The following is a 20,000-nucleotide window of genomic DNA, read 5'->3' on the forward strand; positions in this document are numbered from 1 at the left end:
CGACACGCAAACCTTTTACCGACAACAAATATGACACCCCTACGTCTGTTCCGTCCATCCGAACGACCGAGCAGAGCGAGTGTCCAACGGGCTTGTTAAAAAGTTTAGAGCGGAATGCAAAGAAGGCTGTGGTGCATGCAGGAGGAGTAGCCCATTGAGACATACCTGAGTGATGGCAACAACAGCAGAGCTGTGCTTTCAATGGCAACAGCCAGCGAGGGGGGGCTGTAAATCAGCACAGGCCCCCGTCTCCAGTCTGCAGCAACACCCCCCCCATCCCCATTCCTACTCTCCCCTCCCATCCCATCCCCTCCCCATCCAAAAAAGAAAATAAAACATCTGCAACACCCAGGAGATACAGATCACTGCCAGAGAAAGAGAGTGAAAGAAAGACAGAGAGAGAAGAGAGAGAGGGAGAGAGAGAGAGGGAGACAGAGAGACAGAGAGAGAAAGACAGGAGAGAGAGGGAGAGAGAGAGAGGGAGACAGAGAGACAGAGAGAGAAAGACAGAGGGAGACAGATGGAAGGGGGGGAAAGGAGAAAAATGACTGCGAAACGAGTGAAGCAAATGAAAAAAGAAAAAAGAAAAAGAAAAGACAAAAGACACGGAGCAGCAGTCAGTCATCTCTGTGGCTGGAGGAGAGAAAAAGAGGGGAGTGATGAAAAAAAGAAAAGGAGAGAAAAGAAAAGAAAGGGGGTGGGGGTGGGGGGCAGAGGTGGAGGTGGAGAAAGACTTGGCACCTGGGGGTCATGGCCTGCCGACGACCCCACTCCATTCACACTCTGCTCCCCGATCCACCCATGGAAAGCAGCAGAAGAAAAAAAACATAAATAACAGTGCAGAAAGAATGGACAGAGAGAGATGGAGAGAGGGGTTAGAGAGAGAGAGAGAGAGAGAGAGATAGAAAGAATGAGAGAGGGAGGGAGGGAGGGAAGGGGAAAAAAAGCTGAAATGATTAACAAGTGAGTGATGAGAGACAGACACGGTTGACCTCTCCTTTCCAAGCTCCATGCGCGTGAGGAGGGCCTCAGAGAGAGAGAGAGAGAGAGATAGAGAGAGAGAGAGAGAGAGAGAGAGAGAGAGAGAGGAAGAGAGAGAGAGGAAGAGAGAGAGAGAATGATGATGAGAGAAGGGGGGATTCATTAACAGAGAAAGAAGGAGGGACAGAGGAATGAGAGTGAGAAAGACAGAACAGAGATAAAAAGTCTTAAGAGAGAGAAACCAAATCAGAAGTAAAGAGAAAGAATGAGAAAACGAGAGAGAAAGAGAGAGAGAGAGAGAGAGAGAGAGAGAGAGAGAGAGAGAGAGAGAGACAGAGAGAGACAGAGCGAGAGAGAGAGGCTTCATTATATTCAGGCAACCTTCTCTAAAGCCATGGGGGCGAGGGCAGAGACCGCCCCACAGTCTCTGCTGGACCTCCATGACTACCCTGCCGCCTCTCTGGCTCCGCGGCTCATATTGGCTGCCCAACACCAGGCAGGCGGGCAGGCACAAGCAGGGGCGGGTGGGCAGCCTCATGCCCTGCCCAGCAAGTAACGCATGCCGGGGGCACCAAGTAATGAGGCCGCGTGGGTGTGTGGGCGAGATGCGAGATGCGAAAAAAAAGGAAGGAGGTGGACAGTGTACTAGAAGCAATGTTTTCTTTGCCCACTCTTTTTGTCATTCACTGATGATATTATTACTAGTTTGCCAGCAGCAATGGAAAAAAAATATACGTGTTTTTGAGAGGATTTGTGGTGGTGTAACAATTGTCGGTTGCTGGTCACTCAGTGTGGGATTGTGTGCATCTTGAGCTCTGTGATTTACTCATAAAGAACTATTGGCCACATGTCGTCTCATTCAGTCGGATTGAAACCCCCTCTTTTCCGAAACGTATTCTTTTTAAGGCCAAGGGTTTCATTAGCCGATCTGGGTAACAGCGTGCAATTACTACTCTGCTTGGCACTTAATGTTAATACCTGCTATTTGTGGCCTCCCGTGATGAGACGGTACAGTACTACGACACCGCACTTAAGGGATCTAGTGCTCGACGCACATAGAAAAAAAGACCACCTTACAACACCTTGGCAGGGCATTTCCCATTCTGACTGATGGCAGTTTGACTCTTGGCACGGATATTTTTTTTAACCAAAAGCAACAGCGCCCGCCTCCGTATTTACATGGCCCCGACAGTAAGGGGATGCCCGTGGGGAGCTGCAGGGGCGATGGCTCGGGGCGCGGGTCTATATTGCGCTGCCATAACCAATTTTCAAGGGAGATGAGGCCCCCGGCTGAAGGCTATACGCTATCTCCCCAAAGCACACACGTGCGCCACAGTCACGGGTCAAATACATTTACAGGAACCAAATGAAAACTGTTATTCAAAAAAAGAATGTGCCGCATGGGAAAAAAAATCCATACATTTCAACATTGTCCAGGCCGACTGTTAAAAAAAAACGTTGCTTGTGTGGTATTTTTTAAGATCAACAGGTCGAGGAAACTATAACTTCACTTAATTTAACTGTGACGGGAGATAGTGAACTTAACTTACGCCATTACAGCAGTGGAACGCTGTAATAGTCACTGAAAAAACTTTACTACCATAGTACTGCACCACTACGACAGTGCACAGGGCCTATAGTAATACATTACGACTTGTTCCTTGCCATTCCGGTAACAGCTAATTTATAACAGGGGCAGTGTCTTACTGGGTTAGGTTACATTCAGTTGTACTTGGAAGCTCTCACACGAGCACAGTAAATAACACTAAATTAGCACTGAGCCCACTGAGTCTACAGTACAGTACTTAGCATAGTAAGTCTATCCCCACTCCTCCTGACCAAATAGGCAGCGAGAACCCACAGAAAAGTCCCTGGGGTGCGACACAACAGTTGTGATTCAGTACGCTTGGTTAGGTTTCAGTGGACACAGTACAAAACTCTCACCGCATCCACTGTCAGTCCTGTCATGCTAGGCCCAGATGGACGCATGTGTTGGTCTCTCTCACTGTGTGTGTGTGTGTGTGTGTGTGTGTGTGTGTGTGTGTGTGTGTGTGTGTGTGTGTGTGTGTGTGTGTGTGTGTGTGTGTGTGTGTGTGTGTGTGTGTGTGTGTGTGTGTGTGTGTGTGTGTGTGTGTGCGCGCACGTGCATATTCTTGGGCATGCTGGGAGTTATTTGTGTGTTTGTGTGTACATGTTTCCGGAAGGGGGGGTTCTTGGTGTGTGTGTGTGTGTGTGTGTGTGTGTGCCTGTGTGCGTATGTGCGCATGTGTGTGTGTGTGTTTCTTGTAGGACATTTCGCAGGATGGGGTATGAGAGAGAGGCACCCCTGCTGTTGTCTGAGGCAGAGAGAGAGAGAGAGGAAGACTGGCCGGGCTGACTGGGCTCACTGACTGGGCCAACGGATGGATGGATGGTGTGTCAGTGTGTGTATGTGTGCGTGTGCGTGCGTACCACGTGCGTGTGTGTGTGTCTGTGTGTCTGCCCCGTCGTGGTCTCCAGGGGAGCTCTGGCGGCACTAAGTACATGTGGCATTTGGCATTTCAATGTGATTGTGCCACATCCCTGCAAATTCCTGCTAAGTGTGGCGGCCCGGTCACAATATGTTCACCTTGCCTAAACTCGGCAGTGCCGGTGGCGGCAGGCCTGGCAACGGGGGGTTGGGGGGGGGAAATGGGTATGTTGTCCCGGGCCCAGGGAGAATTGGGTCCCCATTACATTGTATGTATTGGGTAGGGGGGCCTTTCAGATGACTTTGTCCCTTGCCCAGCAAAGGCTGTCAGCGGCCCTGGGTGGCGGTGAGGAGTATTTTGTGTGCGGGTCTGTTTTGTTTGGTTGGATGCCAGACTATGATCCAAACTTTCTTGCTGTCTTTTTTTTAACTTTCTTGTAAAGGTCACGTGAAATGTATGCAATGTTTTACCGTGAAAGCCAAGGGGACGACAATATGTCAATGTCAAATCAGAACTTTAGTGTGGAGATGCCTCCTTGTAATTGGGTTGTGATGACCTACTTTGACATACTCTTCCTGCTGCCGCAATAGCAGTAATATACCGTAGGTATAGGTACTGCCCTGCAAAGGCAAAGAGCAGTAACTACGCCAACTGAAACTGAGCAAAATGCTTTCAAAGCCTTGGTATTAGGATGGTTATTGTAGTTACTGCACATTTGACATCGCATTTTCTCTGAAACGGGACACATTTTGACCATAAGACTTTCTCACAAGGTAAAGGAAGTGTAAAGAAGACCATTTGCAGTCTGAACTCAATTTTGACAAAATATGTAACTACTGCACTTTACCTTTGTAGGGCAATAGGTAACTGAATATGTTGTGTACTATAAAATATAAAGACTAAGTATATATCCGTTCCAAAGAAGAGCATGTGCTTACTGTGTGGCGTGTGTCTCTTCACACTTCCATCACACCTTATAATTACACAAAAATGCCGCACGGAGCGAGAGTGCAGGATAAGTACCCTTGGCCTTGGACATGAGCAGCGGTGTTGGCAGGTGAATACTCCAGTCTGCCAGCCTGCCAGGTGACATGACATGACAGATCTTTGCCATGAAAAGCTGTTTGTTGAACTTCCCAAAACCCAGTTGCACAGGACATGTCACAGTGTTAGTTCAACACGTTGAGAGTGGGATTCATCACTCATGGTGTTGGTTTTACCCTCTAAGTGTTGAATTGACATGGTGGTGTTTACTGTGTGACTGGGGACTGTGAGGGCAGTGCTTCTTGGCACTAGATGTTGAGCTGCGTGAATGACTGTCGGTAAACATCGAAGCAGTTCCTATGGGAATGGCCGGATACCTGAAGGTGTCATCTTGAATGTATACATCTAAAAGCTCTGTTGATATTCACCTTTCAAAAAAAGGGTCTAAAATGCAAGAGTCCCCGGAAATCATCCTGAGGTTTAGAAAAGAGAGACTAAATACTAAATTCTAAGAAAACATGGTGGCCAAGGGTGCCTTCTGAGTGTGAGGGCGGTCACATCACAGCTAGGCCTCAGATCAAAGGAGGGCAAAAAACAGAGCAAATATTTCAGTCAACATCAACTAACTATCAAAAAAGCTTTAGTCTGTGATAGGCCTGCATGCATATGCTGTGATAAACTTCTCCGCACTGACTGTTTTGTTTCTGCGTCCTGATATAATATTACAGATATACTGTACAGATAAGATATACTGCAGTCATTTCCAGCATTCTGTATAGAAGAATTGTGATTCAGAGCCAGATGTCTAGAGTTCTCAAAGGATATGAGAAAACGATATGAATAGCTTTAGAGTCAGGAGCTTGCTTTGAAATGTTGTCCAAGTGCCCATCTTTTTAGAGTCTGTGATCACATCTCCAAAGCAGATTCTTATTCTTCTTCTTTCTTTAAAAAAGTGTTGAGTGATATGCACTCCATTTCTAACCAGTGTTGTCAGTTATAAGCGGACACCTTCTACAACTAGATAAATAAATATGGTCGTGGTCTAGGCCCTCTATAGTCTCTGTAGAGAGGGTGGTTTTTTATCAATCAAGATAATAAAAATGACCCCCTATTTCCAAGATAAGGGTTAAAAAAACAGCCCATTGTTTTGGCCGGGAGAATGATGAACTGCAAATGCAATGCTTAAGTGTTTTTGGATTTATACCAAAACTGCTGGCAAATGACTCGATCTGTGGAGAGAAAAATGAGCTCTGAAAGTGTCACTGGCAGACACACACACACACAAAAAAGAAATAAAAAAGAAAAGAGAAAAGAGATTTGCAGTTCTTTGAGCGCTTGCCTTTTAAAATGTGTCTGCTAAAACGCCTCATGAAAGTCCCTTTTTTTGCGAGGACTGGCGAGGCAGTTTGTTGTTACGAGTGCGTCCAATCTTGGCCCTGTTATCTCCATCCGCCCCACCTACATGCTACACTGTGCTGTGTGTGTCCTACAGTTTGAGGTGATATTTAACAAGTCATGATTACAACGTAACGACAAAAAAAAACCCTGATTCCCGCCTGTAGTAGATAACTCTACACAGAGCCGTCCGTGTCATCCATTGTCCATAGGAAACGGTGCGGACAGGTCCTCTTTTCTCTCAGGCACGGGGGCGAGGACATGAAAACATATTTCACAAACCTAAAAGGGAAAGCTAATAATCCATAATGAACCAAACCCAGAGGCTATTCCTGGGCATGATCCATCACATACACACACACACACACACACACACACACACACACACACACACACACACACACACACACACACACACACACACACACAGCTTAACTGTGAAAGCACACCAGTAGTGTGTGTGTGTGAGTGTGTGCGAGCGTGTGTGTATGTGTATGTGTGTGCGTGCGTGTGTGTGTTGGTGGTGGTTGGAGCTTTGAGATGATAAGGCCCTAACTCCATGAGGAGAGGAGAGGTGGGGGGTGGGGGCCCCTGTCTTTAGCTGGCTGGCCGAAGAGAGAGAGAGGAAGGTGGGGGTGGGAGTGGGGGGGGGTGTAGCCCATCCAATCGACATGAGGCCTGGCGCCGGCCTCACTAATATTTCCCCTTCTTTTTACGAGGCGCTGACACCAACACCGCTATCAGCATCCATTCAGGGTCTGCCAGAGAAGGGGCTGTATTTCACTGCCCTGTTGGGGGGCAGGGGTGGTGGAGGTTGCGGATATGGAGGTGGGGGGTTAAGGGACTGAGGTGTGTGTGTGTGTGTGTGTGTGTGTGTGTGTGTGTGTGTGTGTGTGTGTGTGTGTGTGTGTGTGTGTGTGTGTGTGTATGGGGGGGGCAGAAATGTGTGTTTGTGTGTGCGTGTGTGCGCGCGCATGCATGCGTATGTGTTGAAGTGTGTGTGTGTGTGTGTGTGAGGGGGGCGATGTCGAGAGGGAGGGCCTAAGAGGATGGTGTCACCTTAAGAGCACCCCGGTGATGGAGGGGCCAATGGGGGTGCAAGAGCTAAGAGTCTGCCTGGAAGATTGTTCTGGACCCGGGGCCTCAGAGGAAACATATATCCACCTGGCAACAGAAGAGGGGGGGGGGGCATGGAGTGCCGGGCTGGAGGTGTGAGTCAGGGAGGTGTGGGAGATCTAATCAACGCCTAATAACAGCACAGTAGTCGCTGGCGCTCATAAATCAATGTACAAAATAATTGCTAATACACTGGGTATCGATTAGCTAGCGTGGCTAGCCCCCCCTTCTCTCTCTCTCATTTTTGTACGGAGGGGAAGAGGGGGGGGGCTATGGCTAAGAACTAACAAAGTGACAAGGGTAAAGTGTTATTTCTTTCTCAGGCCGACAGCTGGCCCGGAAAAATGACTCGGGCAGGCAGTAATTCTTAATTGACACCTGTCAGGGTAATGGGCGCTGCTCGCAGCTGCTGTGGGAGAATTTCTTCTCTAGTCCTTGTTCATCTGTCAGCTCTAATACCTTTCCACGCGCTGCTTTTCTTTCTTTTTCTCTGCACCCTCTCCCCTTCTTCCTCCCTCCCTCCATCTCTCCCTCTCTTTATCCACACACACACACACACTCACTCTCACACCGTCCATCCTCCCACCCCACTCCCTCATCCCTTTTCTCTCTCTCTCTCTCTTTCTCTCTCTCTCTGCTCTGCACGACTCACCCTCCCCTTTTTTGCATTCTTCTTCCTTTTCTTTTGTCTGTCTCTCTATTTCGCAGACACCCAAATTGTCGCTTTATTTAACGACAATTCAATAATCATACGGCAGGGGGAAACACGCGAGGCGGTTCCTGTGTCATCTGACTATTTTTTTGCATTTGCGTGTGCCATGCATCAGAGAAGAGTATTGGGCGACGACGGGTAACGAGTACAGTGTGAAAGGACCAGGGGTGCATTTCTGGAAAGCATAGTTGCTAGCTACTTTTTTTGGCAGCAATGCAATTTCCCATTGGCAACTACCGAAGTTGCTGACTGCTAACAACTACGCTTTCCAGAAATGCACCCCAGAGGAGGAGATAGTTACATGGAGGCTCCAAGACATGACCCCACCACCCATCCACACACCCATACACCATCCCTTGACACGGTTGTGGTGGTGGGGAATATTTTTTGTTCTTGTTTTGTCCACTTTATAGCATCAAAGGATCAGCGAAACCACACCGTTTAGCCGTAAACTGAAAGGTTAACAGTCTGGGATGACACAGTGGAGTGTGGTAAGTCGAGTACACACTGTATCACCGAGAGACTTTTCACAGGCCATAAAACGTACTTGCGCCCGAAAACTTTTTGACTCTTGTTAATTTAACATTGTGAATAAGCTGACAAGGTTTTAACGGACACCATTCGTTTCATCTCCACCCACCCCCTTTTTGACAAGAGCAAACTGTCAACCTTCGCAACGCCCACACGCCAAAAAATCCAGCTGTCTACAGTTACAGATGAACTCTAGGTCGAGTTTCGTTTACACAAAAAGGAATAATGTCTTGTGGTAAAGTGCATGGGTGAGTGCAACTTAAAGTATGAAATTATATCAGAAGACATTACGGTAGAAGGAGTGTTTTCTGTATGTAATATATGGGAGAGGGCATGTATGGAGACAGCAATAATAAAACGGGAGGGAGAGAGAGAGAGAGAGAGAGAGAGAGAGAGAGAGAGAGAGAGAGAGAGAGAGAGAGAGAGAGAGAGAGAGAGAGAGAGAGAGAGAGTTCAGACAGAGGTTCCCATGGGTCTGGTTTGACCTCCTCAAGTACCTCATGCTTCCAACCTCCCGTGGCTAAGTCATGACTCCAGTCTTTTCTTCTTCCTCTTTCATTGGAATTTTTCTCCCTCTATCCCTCACTCACTCTCTCTCTCTCTCCCTTTCTCCCTAGCTCTCTCCTTCTCCCTGCTTGACTCACTCTGTGAAAGAAAAAAATTAGCTGAGACATGAAACTTTGATCTAGCTGCGCACACACCTGACTCCTTTGATAGTGTGATTTCCTGTTAGACCTACATAATATCCTCCGTTCGACTTCCCAAACGCTGGCTCAGTTTTGCTATTCATGAGCACTGTGTTCTTCTACAACTACGAAGTACGCTGAGGAGAAAACGATGCTATGCTTTTGTTTTTTTCTTCTTCACGCATACACTTATGTGCAAACTGACAGAACGTGGGTCTGTTCAGGAGGCCACTTACAGCTTTTAATTACAATTAACATTCAACAAATGAGAGCAATCTACAATACCAAACAACTCTAATGACACACACTTGGTATCACGCGTGGGGGAAAAAAAGACAGTGGAGTGTAGTGTATCTATCTGCTCCACATATGAATTCCCAGTCACCGCGAGAGGCTCATTTGCTTACCCCTGCAGGGGAGACTGTGATCTCACGGAGCAGGAGTTTTGGTCGTGACAGAAAACTTGTGGTGTATTTATAAATTATGAACTCCCAGCTGTGCCGAAACGACTGACTAAAGCCCGTTTGTTTTACACAGTTCACCATCACACCCTAACACGCACTTAATCCCGACATAAATCAGGTTTAGATCTTTACCTCGCGCTTAAGACTAGTCGTAGATCAGTCCCTTAGACTCAACAATATGGAGGATAGAGAGAGGAAAAGGCAGCAGACAGACACTCAAAAAGGAGGTGTAATATGACGAGGGGAATCCTGGAAGGCACGCTGTGTTATGCCGTAAATGGATCTAGCTGTAGTTAGCCAGCACAGATAAACACAAAAGGCACTAAAGTATAATATGACGTTCGTAAGAGAGGGTTGTTGTATGTTAAAGTGCACAGAAGGGTAAAAAGGGAAGAAAGAAACCAAGCTGTGCTAAAGAATGTCAAATGATTTGCATGACTAAATCTGTAGAAATGGCAATAGTACAGGCCTTAAGAAAAGAAATGTTTAAGCCTATAGGCCACAATAGCTTTCTATAAAGATTCTCATTCGTCATCCTCGTCTAAACAGCCAAGTTGTAAACACAACTGGATTTTCTTTTGACGCTCATCCACAAAGCCATAACTAGTAAGTCTCAATTTAAAGCGTGTACTGATAGAAATCCATGACATCCCTGGCTCATGGGCAGAAACACACACCATACCACATCGGGTCGCCCTCCTATGATCTGGCAAAGGTCGCGGCCAGCTCTTTATGTTACTAGTTCTTACAGCCCTGTGACGGCACAAATGTCCAGCGATGACAGGAGGCTTTCCACAATTTTCTGCAGCTGAAATATTCTGCCCTACTTGTTAGTATCATGCTATTTTATTGTCTGGATTTACGTGTGAAACTATCTCTATAAATGAAATGCATTTGTTTAATCTGTTTTTTGTCTTTAAATCAATATTATTCAATTCCAGAGTAAGACCAACGCAACACACCTCAGTTGAAAAAGGCCTTGCCCTGAGGAATGACACATGGTCACACAAAGTCACAACATACCGGCAAGTGAACATTTGTGAAAACTACACAAGCACAAATATAAAAAAAGAGTGTTGTAAAAAATGTGAGCCACACAGAAATGGAAATGGAGGGTAAAACAAAAAAAAGAAACTGAAACACACACACACACACACACACACACACACACACACACACACACACACACACACACACACACACACACACATAGTATGTTTTTCCCGTTGTGAACCAGTTCATGCATCTCCCCAAGCAGACACAGTATATGTTAGTGTTCAAATCCAAATACGAACAAAATGTGTACAATCAGTGTACAAAATGTGAAACCAAATTGGACGAGTTACGCTTGTACATGTAAAAACAAAAAAAGACACCCTAACACACATTGTACAGTATATTTCTCCCCCATTTTCTGTGCGTTCTCTCCCAGCTTTTGCTGATGCAGTTAAGAGCCTCAGTCCCCTGGATTACCGAGGTCATTAGGCAAGTCGCAGCCCAGTCCGGTGACATGATTAGTCAGGTAGCAAAGTCCATTTGTCACCTGGGCTGGAAAATTGAGTTAATGCAGCACTACGGGCAACACGGGGAACTGTATAATACGGGCTTGATTACATCAAGGCAGCTTGCGGACTTGACACCTTGCGGAATTTGTCAGCATTAATCGTTAGGGCCTGTCAAAAATCCATCAGGCCGGGAGATAATTAGGGGCCCCCATCTGATGAAGCTGCCGAGAGAGAGCACAGCAACCTTACCTTTTCTCTTCTCCCTTCCTGATAATTAAGAAGCCTGCCTCTCTCCCTCTCTCTCTCTCACTCCCTCTCTCGCTCCTCATGAAAGAGCTGGTCTCGTTTCCTCTGTCTTAACGACCCCCTCTAATATCGAGTCCATTATGCCCCGAATGGGAAAATAACATCTTCCTGGACATTGCTCCTCCCTCCCTGCCTCGCCTCCCCGCCTGACTGCCTTTTCCAAATATCTCTCCCGTCTGCCCTTGTGTGAAAATCTGGAAGGTAACTCGAATGTGTTGAAATGGTAATGGTAATAGGCTACTAGCTTGTTAAGGACCGGATGTGTGTGCTTGAGGCCCAGTCAGTGTGTGTGTGTGTGTGTGTGTGTGTGTGTGTGTGTGTGTGTGTGTGTGTGTGTGTGTGTGTGTGTGTGTGTGTGTGTGTGTGTGTGTGTGTGTGTGTGTGCTTAAATACATGACCGTCCTTTTTGTTTTTGCATGATTTGTTATACAAATCTAGGTATAAAAAAATACAAAAATATGTTTCATTAGGTAGATCCTGTTCTGTTTTGAGTTACAACTAGAAGAACAGACTATGAATACATGCGGTCATAGATGAATTATAAACACGTCATGATTATTACTGATTAATTTCACACATTCACAAACACACTGCACAGAAAAAAATAGAAAGGTATGGAATAAATTAAGGTTATGAGGCAAACACAAATATACTCAGTTTCTCGGCCTAATCATTTTAAGGTTTGTCAATCTATAAACAGCTTGTTCAACAACCCAGGATAAACACTGATTCCTTAACAGAGAATACTGACTTGGGCTTTGTGTTCTTTCCAGATGTTCAGAGAATGGGATTATGTAGGCTACGGAATAACAAAACACTCTGCCCATTACCGTCAAACAGACATTTACAGCCAATAATTTATACTGTGCATGACAATATAGAGCTAAATTACATTGATGTGCATGTATCTGCGCAGGCTATTTAAAGGTATAGATTTATGCCTCCTGTCAGTCCCTGGGTCTTTAGCTTTCTGTGTCTAGCAGTCAAGCAACAACCCCTTGCAATCCCCCTGCCTTGACTGGATGCCTGCCTACTACCCAGACAAACTTTCCACAAACTATAGGATGACGGCATCAAAAACATTGGGCTGGACGACTAATCATTGATAAAAAATCAAATGTGGTTTTGTATGTTGTAATAATTGTGTTATTTCAAATTGGTGTTCTCTTTCCTGGTGGGCAATGTGCTGCAGCTTTGTACAGCAGGCCATTGGCCTACTCCTGTTTGTAAACAGCAGGGAATAGCATTGTTCAACTCCGTGGGTGTTGCCTTTGCACAGAGTTTGGACAAACGAGGCGTAAACAAAAAAAATTGCAATGGCTTCCAACGACAACTAATGTCCCATCATGACTCTCGAAGTGGAATGGGGATCTGTTTGTTACTGTGGAAAATAATATGTCAGTGGCAAGCTTACAAGGGGCAGTGGATACGTGGTGGCTCTCTTTCTATTTGGCGACGGGGAACATCTTCTGTTAGTCAACTACTGGGTGTTACTTCTGAGATATCGTCACACCCCAGTAGCCATGATAGCCCTCCGCCCCCTAGAGACTGGCAGGGAAGTATTGAAAACGGCCTCTCTCTCTCTACTCTCTCTCTCTCTCTCTCTCTGCCTCTCTCTCCTTGGTCCCTCGCGTTTTTTTTCGACCAGAACAAGTGTGCTTTGGGGAGGTGAAAGCCTCCAGGCGCATGCGTGTTTCTATGGTGAGTGATGTGCTCGTGTTTATTAGGAACTAATAGATCAAAGACATTATGTGACAAGGTAGCCTAAAAGTCGAGCTTTACGCAAAAGGCCCAGCAGCCATGGCCAGATAAACGGTTTGAAACACACTTTTGTCTTAAAACAAATATGGTATAACAGATAAGATTCTTTAACGAATTTGCCCATATAAGGAGTGACTGTGGTGATGTTTAGAGTGACCTATTAAACAAATATTAAAACTACAATAGGCAAGCAGGGATTTTCGCCGCACGTTGAGCACCTGCAACACTTTACCGACAAACTATGAAAGGGGAATTTACGGCCAAACGCCCCTAAAACTTATAGGCCCTATGGAAGAAAATGTTGTATCCCTTTGATTTCCTTGCATTGTTTCAATTGCTTTATGTGGGTACATGTTATCAGTGAACTTCTGGGACAGTTAAGAGTGCATAAAAGGGGTTGGCTTAACCTACCTGAAGCCCGCCTTGGCGCTTGCTGTTTTCTCCGCGGCATGCTTCTGTTCTGGACTTTCCGCTTGACTTTTCATACAGAATAGAATTAACAGGAGTAGGCTGAAGATATGAAACCACTGGAACAGTTGCTTTAGGAAACACCATGCGCAGTATTTCTTCTTTTCTTCAATAACTGTTTGACTGTCTTAGCAAGCGTTTAAGTTCAACCTATTTGGTGGCCACATCTATGCGTAAAAAGAGGCAGTATTCTCCAGAGTAGATGTCGCATCTGATATTGTGTGTTTACGGATTCGGTGTCACTGCATGGTGATAGTCAGAGGGCTAGCCTACTCCGTATCGGTGCAACGATGTGGGCTACGGTGCAGTCGGTGACAATCTGCCTCTCTCCCGCGTCCATCAGCAGTATCCCAGCTCGACGGAAACAGGTTGGAACAGATTTTCCTCAAGAGTGAAAGCAGCAAGAAAATAGCAATAATAGCAACTTCCAGGGTAAGAAACCGCGTTGAAATGTATTTCCTTCCCAACAGGTCCTCTATCGTTCTTGTTCTGAAATATAGTTAAAATTAAAAAAAGATTAGATGATTAAATGGTTAATGTCATTCAAGCACCAAGCCGAGCAGTTCCACACGCATTTTACTCACAATATTTTACATGGTTATTATCTAACGTGCGCGAAACATAACATAGGCTATCTTGCCACATTTGCTTCCCCGTATGAAAAATAAAAAATATTCACCCTTTTACTCCATGCACGCGCGATCCGGACGCTTAACGCTGGTTGTCGTAGCGTGGAGAAGAAAAACAAAGCCCAAATCGGCAACGCTCCGGAAGAATGGACATCAACTTATCACTCTATTTCAAAAAACTCCAGGGAGAAAGGCGAGACCGCTTCTTTTCGTGGTAATGTATGTCGCTTATTCTGGATATGGTAGGGGCATTTCAGACCGTCTCAACTGATAGACAGACACATCGAGTTGCTTCCCTGCCTCACTTTTTCTCACTCCACCCCTTCAGGAGCGTCACTCTGACAGTAGAAGCCCACCTGTCAATCTTGTCCAGCATTCTTGCTCCTTGCCTCACTCAACGCTTTCTGTTGTGGGCAGAACGCCCCCTCAAGAAAGCAAGTGTTTGAAGTTGTCTCCTCTTTGGTAGTCTGCATAAGGCTATGTGCCTAATTAATGGACAGTTTTTTTTTCTAGTTCAGATAGTGAATGATAGGCTATGGAATATGTCTTCTATGGAATGGTCACATGTTACATTGTGTAGCCTAGGCTATTTATTTATCGTATTTCCTCTAGCCTACTAAACAAATAATGTTCATTAGGCTATTGTGATTTATGGATACGATAATCGGGAATCGCCGAATAGTCTATTATTGGTGACATTAATCAAATACAAAAAATCGCACTAAACGTGCATTTGCAATTGCATTTTAACATGCACTCCAGTTATCTTTTGTGTGGGCAAAAGACTGTCATGAGAGTCAATACTGCTCAACACGGGCAAAGTGTGCTGGGTAGTGCGCCGTAGAGCGGCAATGAAGTCCAGGTTAACAATTTCTAACGTTCTCAATAGTTTATGCCCCCAAAAGAAGGTTGTTACAAGTTGCAGATTGATTCGTTTCACCTTACGAGGAAGTAGCAAAAGCAACTGCAGACGGAAAGGGGAGGGACTGGTGAAATCAAGTCCACTACTGTGGCCGAAGCAAAGCTTGACCATCCACGCGTATTGCTTATCAAATGTTGCCTAAACCTCCCCAAATTTAGCTATGTTGTACAACGCGACCACGCAAGTTCAGTGAAGGCAGCCACGCATGTGAAATTGCATGGATAATGAATAGGCTTCGGTATCTATCCATTCCATAGCCTACTGGTTGGACCTGAACTTCATTAACCCCTGAATAGCGTGCGTTGTGGACATGGTGTCCAGTGCTCTCTCCGGGTTTACAAGTGAGTGGGTGTGGGTTTAAATGTCTAATAGCAGAAAAGGCATCGCAGAATCTCTCATCGGACGAGAATAGCATCCTTGTGTGTCCACCGCCCCCACCTCACAACACCCACCCCACCTAACGGATTTTTTTTTTAAAACAAGAATGGTTCTTTATGGTTTCGGCAACCAAAACTCTGGGTTTGTCTTGACTCAGCCCAAATCGACACCAAATACCGATTCCGTAGGCTACTCAGTGATCGTGGATTTATCCTTAAAACGTCTTTGGTGAGTGTTGGCGCATGAACTTGTTTCTCTTCTTTATAGCCTACACAATGCTTGAAATCATTAGGCATACAAAATAGCTATTCTGATGTTTAATTCTAACCGCTGAGTCGCGGGTTTGTGTGCGATTTCGCAGGAGAAACTTTAAAGACGGCCGGATTGTAGCCTATCTGTTAAAGTGTTCTTACCTTTTTCGGGGCAAGAGCATCCTTGAGGAATTGCCAGTCGCTATTACGCCGATCATTTATGCTGACTGGCTGTCGGGTGAAGCTAATAATGGGGAAATATTTCCAAGTTCCGCCCCAGCATCTGTCTATCTATCCATCCCGGCATGTCCCCTCGATCTGCCTGTCGCTCTTGATGTTACTTACGTCACTCGTGCTCCGTCAGGCGCTCAACTGGGGAAGCGGACTGGCGCAAACTAGGGGGTCTTGCCGCCTCGCTTTGCAGCGCCTCCCTGCCGCTCAAAACGCTTTAGTTTCGAAGACGTGTTAGAAAATGAACAGATATTAATCTTTTTTTTCTCAGAAGGATGCGGTTGAAATTTATTTGTGAATGCTGTTACTGTCACTGTATTCATTTGTCTGGCAAAGTTCTTTGTTTTGCTGGCGACATACTTACAGTTGAGGTGGTGTAGCCTATTGTGTAGTGCTGAAGTGTGTCTTGAGAGGCTGTATGATTTTACTGTGATGGTGCAGCTTGTCTATTATTATGATAATTATGATAAGACTATTAATAATAAAAACAACAAAAATAATAGGCCTAACTATTATTTGGCCTATTATTGTTGTTGTTGATGCTGTTATTGTTGTTGTTGTTAATGTTACTTAGACTTTAAATAACTCAGTTCTTACTTAATAAAAGGCCTTCTTGTCCTATAGCTTGATCATGCAGGTATCTTCAGAGTTGAACCAATGGGGAAGTGCTCTGATGTTTTGGCCAAGTTTAATTAGGCTGTGCTACTAATCAGGGGACGATGCTAAGTTGTTTTAGGCTGATCATTCTTAAAGGGGGGCTAGTGCTTCCCTCCACACGCTTTTCAGGAGTTAAGAAGATAATGTTAAGTCTGTAGACTAATCATCTTTGGAATAAATAAGTCCCCAAAAGCTGTTCCATAGACCACACAAAAGGCCACACAGGGATAGGCTATGGTAATTGCAGGGCATTGTAACTCTATGAAACAGTAATAGTAAATATTGTGTTCTGAGTTCTGCATCCCATACATCATGAACGTTGGTAGCATGTGTGAACAGTGTATTGTATGTTTTGTGTGTTTTTTGTCGTACTATTTAAAACAAAACAAAAAATAATAGCCTAGTAATGGTTATTCTTCTGAATTAAAAATCATGAATTATGACAATTATTTCACAGTAAAAACATTCTTTTCTTGTATTGCATGGATTACTTTAAAGAATCTGTTGTTTGTAACAGTTAATTTAGATATCAGTAGAATTAATTTGGCACAGATAGTGGCATAGTTGGAACACATTCAAGTGCACTGTAGATGTGATCTTCCTTCACTTTCTTTTATGAAAATACTGTTTCTTAAAAATGGTCCAATCCTTTACCGCTTCCTTAAGAACCATTGACTGAGCATAGACTGTTAAACAAATTTGATCCATTCATAGTTCTTCAGGTGTTACTGTCATATTTAGTTCAATGAGGATGCCTGCACGCAAACTGTTTAAACCGTAAATCGTTCTCATATTATCTCAAAATACATGAAAGACTGCTTCTCTCTCTCTCTCTCTCTCTCTCTCTCTCTCTCTCTCTCTCTCTCTCTCTCTCTCTCTCTCTTTCTCTCTCTCTTTCAATCTTTTGCCATTTCGCTTTTTGTTTCTGCACGTCTGACTAAACTGAAGGACGAAATGGTGGTTTTTTTGCCTCCACTCCTTTGCCCTTGCAAGCATTTAGACCGCTCGTGAAATCCCAGGTTAAGCAGTGCGAGAGTGCCCTTAACAGATGTAAAGATTGGGGCACTGGTTGGTAGAGAAGGCTGCTGGTGGTGCTGGTGGTTTGCAAACGCCATGTCACCTCGGCTGTTTTGGTCTGAGGATGGAAACACGTTATGTTGTCAGAACTTCAACACTTCAAGTGGAATTTTCCAGAAGAATGGGAGCCACACACGCATGTGCACACACACACACACACGCATGTGCACACACACACGCATGTGCACACACACACACGCATGTGCACACGCATGTGCACACGCACACGCACACACACACCGACACATACACACACACACGCTCACACATGCATGTACGCACGCACGCACGCACACACGCGCGCGCACACACACACACACACACACACACACACACACACACACACACACACACACACACACGCGCACACACACACACACACACACACACACACAGTCCATGTAAGGCAACTGCAGGCACAATGACAAGATTGAATGTGAAATACTGAGGAAGAAGGGGGTAGTGCTGTACTATGCTTTGAAGGAGACTTCTTTTTTCAAGCCCAGGCAGTCGCATTAGATCAACACATTACGATCCAAATTGCTGGCAAAATATACCATTCCTGACAGTACTCGCGCACGTGTCCTCCGACAGAATGTCAAGATCTAAACATTGCCGAACAACATGGAATACCTCTCCTCCCAGACAGACACACACACGGAAAATCTGAATTTTCAACAACCTCCATTCCAATATGATTTAAATGCTGCACAGATTTTTCTTTTAAAGGATATGCACACAGACTTACTATAAGCAAGGCCAAAACCTTATCATATGCACGGACAGTGAATGGGGAGTGTTTTTTTTTATTAATAAATATATAATGACAAATTAAAACAAATCTACAGATGTCACAGATATCTATTTTACACCAAACACATTGTACGTAAAAACCATGATCACTGAACAAGAAAAAAAATCAATAGCACGTCCAGCATTTAATAAACAAACAAACAAACAAACAACAACAAAAAGAAGAAAAAAAAACAGATGCCACATATGTTCACACCAAACCTATACAGTACATATCGCCCATAAACACAGCAACGGCTGTACTGTAGAAGAACAACAGGCTTTCTCTCGCTCGTAGCTTGGTGAGGGTGACATTGTCTTATAGGTGTGCGGGTGACCTTGCCGAGTGACCTGTCTGTCGTTCGGCAGAGGGGCCTGTTACGTTGCCGCGCTGGAGGTCAGACAGCTATGCAGACCCGCAGAACACTCTTGATTTCCACCTTCGCAGATGGGGAGGTCACCTTGCGTCGAGACAGCATTGGGGTCAGAGGTCACTGTTGTTGACTGCTTGTTGCACACCGCACAGTTCCCCCTTCAAGTGTTGGGGGTCCAAAAGAAATCCACCTAGCCCTTCTGCCGTCTGTCTGTTTTATTACAGGGGAGAAAAGGGTGTGTGTTTTGCGGGAGATTGTTTTTGTTTGGTACTGTTGCCTTTAGAGAGAATATAGTGAATATAGTCTTAGAAAAGATAAAGATAGAAAAATGCATCTTTTTTCAAAACAAACACTTTTTAAATTAATTAAAATTAATTAATTAAATTAATTAATTATAGAGGAAAGCCCTACAAGCACACTAGGTGTTGGGGTGAGAAAATCACTAAAATGCTTGAAACTGTCAAAAAAAATCTTGTTTTAAATAATCAGACCTCAGTATGTCCTCAATAAAGATGCACTCCCGACGTGGTAGCAGTAATGTCTATGTAGAGTATATAGCCTATAAATAAACAAGCCGTTAATCTGGGCCTCAACATGGCTTTGACAAGATATCTCATTGATAATGAACTACAATGATGTATGATGATGAATGACGATGTTGCGTGCATGATGTTTGCACATATTATATTATCAGTCATATTTGAAACATGTTGTAAACATGTAGTAAACACTCTTCTGTCATTGCACATTCTAGAGTGTAACTGGTAGAGTACACTCTAAGTGTTTAATTAACACTACATTTTTTATACTGTGTACTAGAGTTTCAGTATTTATGCAACAGGTATGCCACTTTAGATGTGACGGAAAATAATGTTATAATGTTAGATGAAAAAAAAGGCTTTTCACAAATACTTAACCCTTTATTTGGTGAAATAAGCCATAGGCGATGCACAGGACCCGATAAGACCTTTGTCAGTTGAAATCTTTTACATATAACATGTCTGTCTCAAAATAGCTTGGGCAAACTGGTTAAAAAAATAACACATGGTATTATATCATGTGGTGGAGCATGGTTCAGTAAATGTGTTAAAATACTGTCACATGTGTAATGCTGATCATAGAATTCCCCCAACAACTGAGTGTTACTGTATATGCGTATTATACATAGAAAGACCTTTAAAACAAATACAGTCCTAAATTCCCAGAAACACTGCCCATATTTTTCGCAACAAAAATAGCCCTGCTTGCAGGGTCGCACAGTCCTCACCACAATTACTAATTAAATGGACATAACTAGTTGAATGTGTGTGTGTATGTGTGTGTTGTGTGT

At 44.5% G+C, this 20,000-nt stretch overlaps 1 protein-coding gene across 2 annotated transcripts in view; it reads right to left on the reverse strand.

The window, feature by feature from the left end:
* Nucleotides 1–15,742, reverse strand: part of LOC134435740 (teashirt homolog 1-like) — a 52,409-nt gene extending 36,667 nt beyond the window's left edge. The window contains exons 1-2 of one of the 2 annotated variants that reach the window (XM_063184786.1): nucleotides 15,702–15,742; nucleotides 13,303–13,848 (exon numbers count right to left, since the gene is read on the reverse strand). In XM_063184786.1, the coding sequence (XP_063040856.1) occupies nucleotides 13,303–13,342 (40 nt within the window). In that variant the 5' untranslated portion in view covers nucleotides 13,343–13,848; nucleotides 15,702–15,742. Of the gene's footprint in view, nucleotides 1–13,302; nucleotides 13,849–14,038; nucleotides 14,211–15,701 lie in introns of those variants that run through there. The other variant, XM_063184785.1, reaches the window with a different exon arrangement.
* Between the last annotated feature and the right edge of the window lie 4,258 nt (nucleotides 15,743–20,000).

Source organism: Engraulis encrasicolus, chromosome 20, assembly GCF_034702125.1.
Source record: "Engraulis encrasicolus isolate BLACKSEA-1 chromosome 20, IST_EnEncr_1.0, whole genome shotgun sequence".
Lineage (NCBI taxonomy): Eukaryota > Metazoa > Chordata > Actinopteri > Clupeiformes > Engraulidae > Engraulis > Engraulis encrasicolus.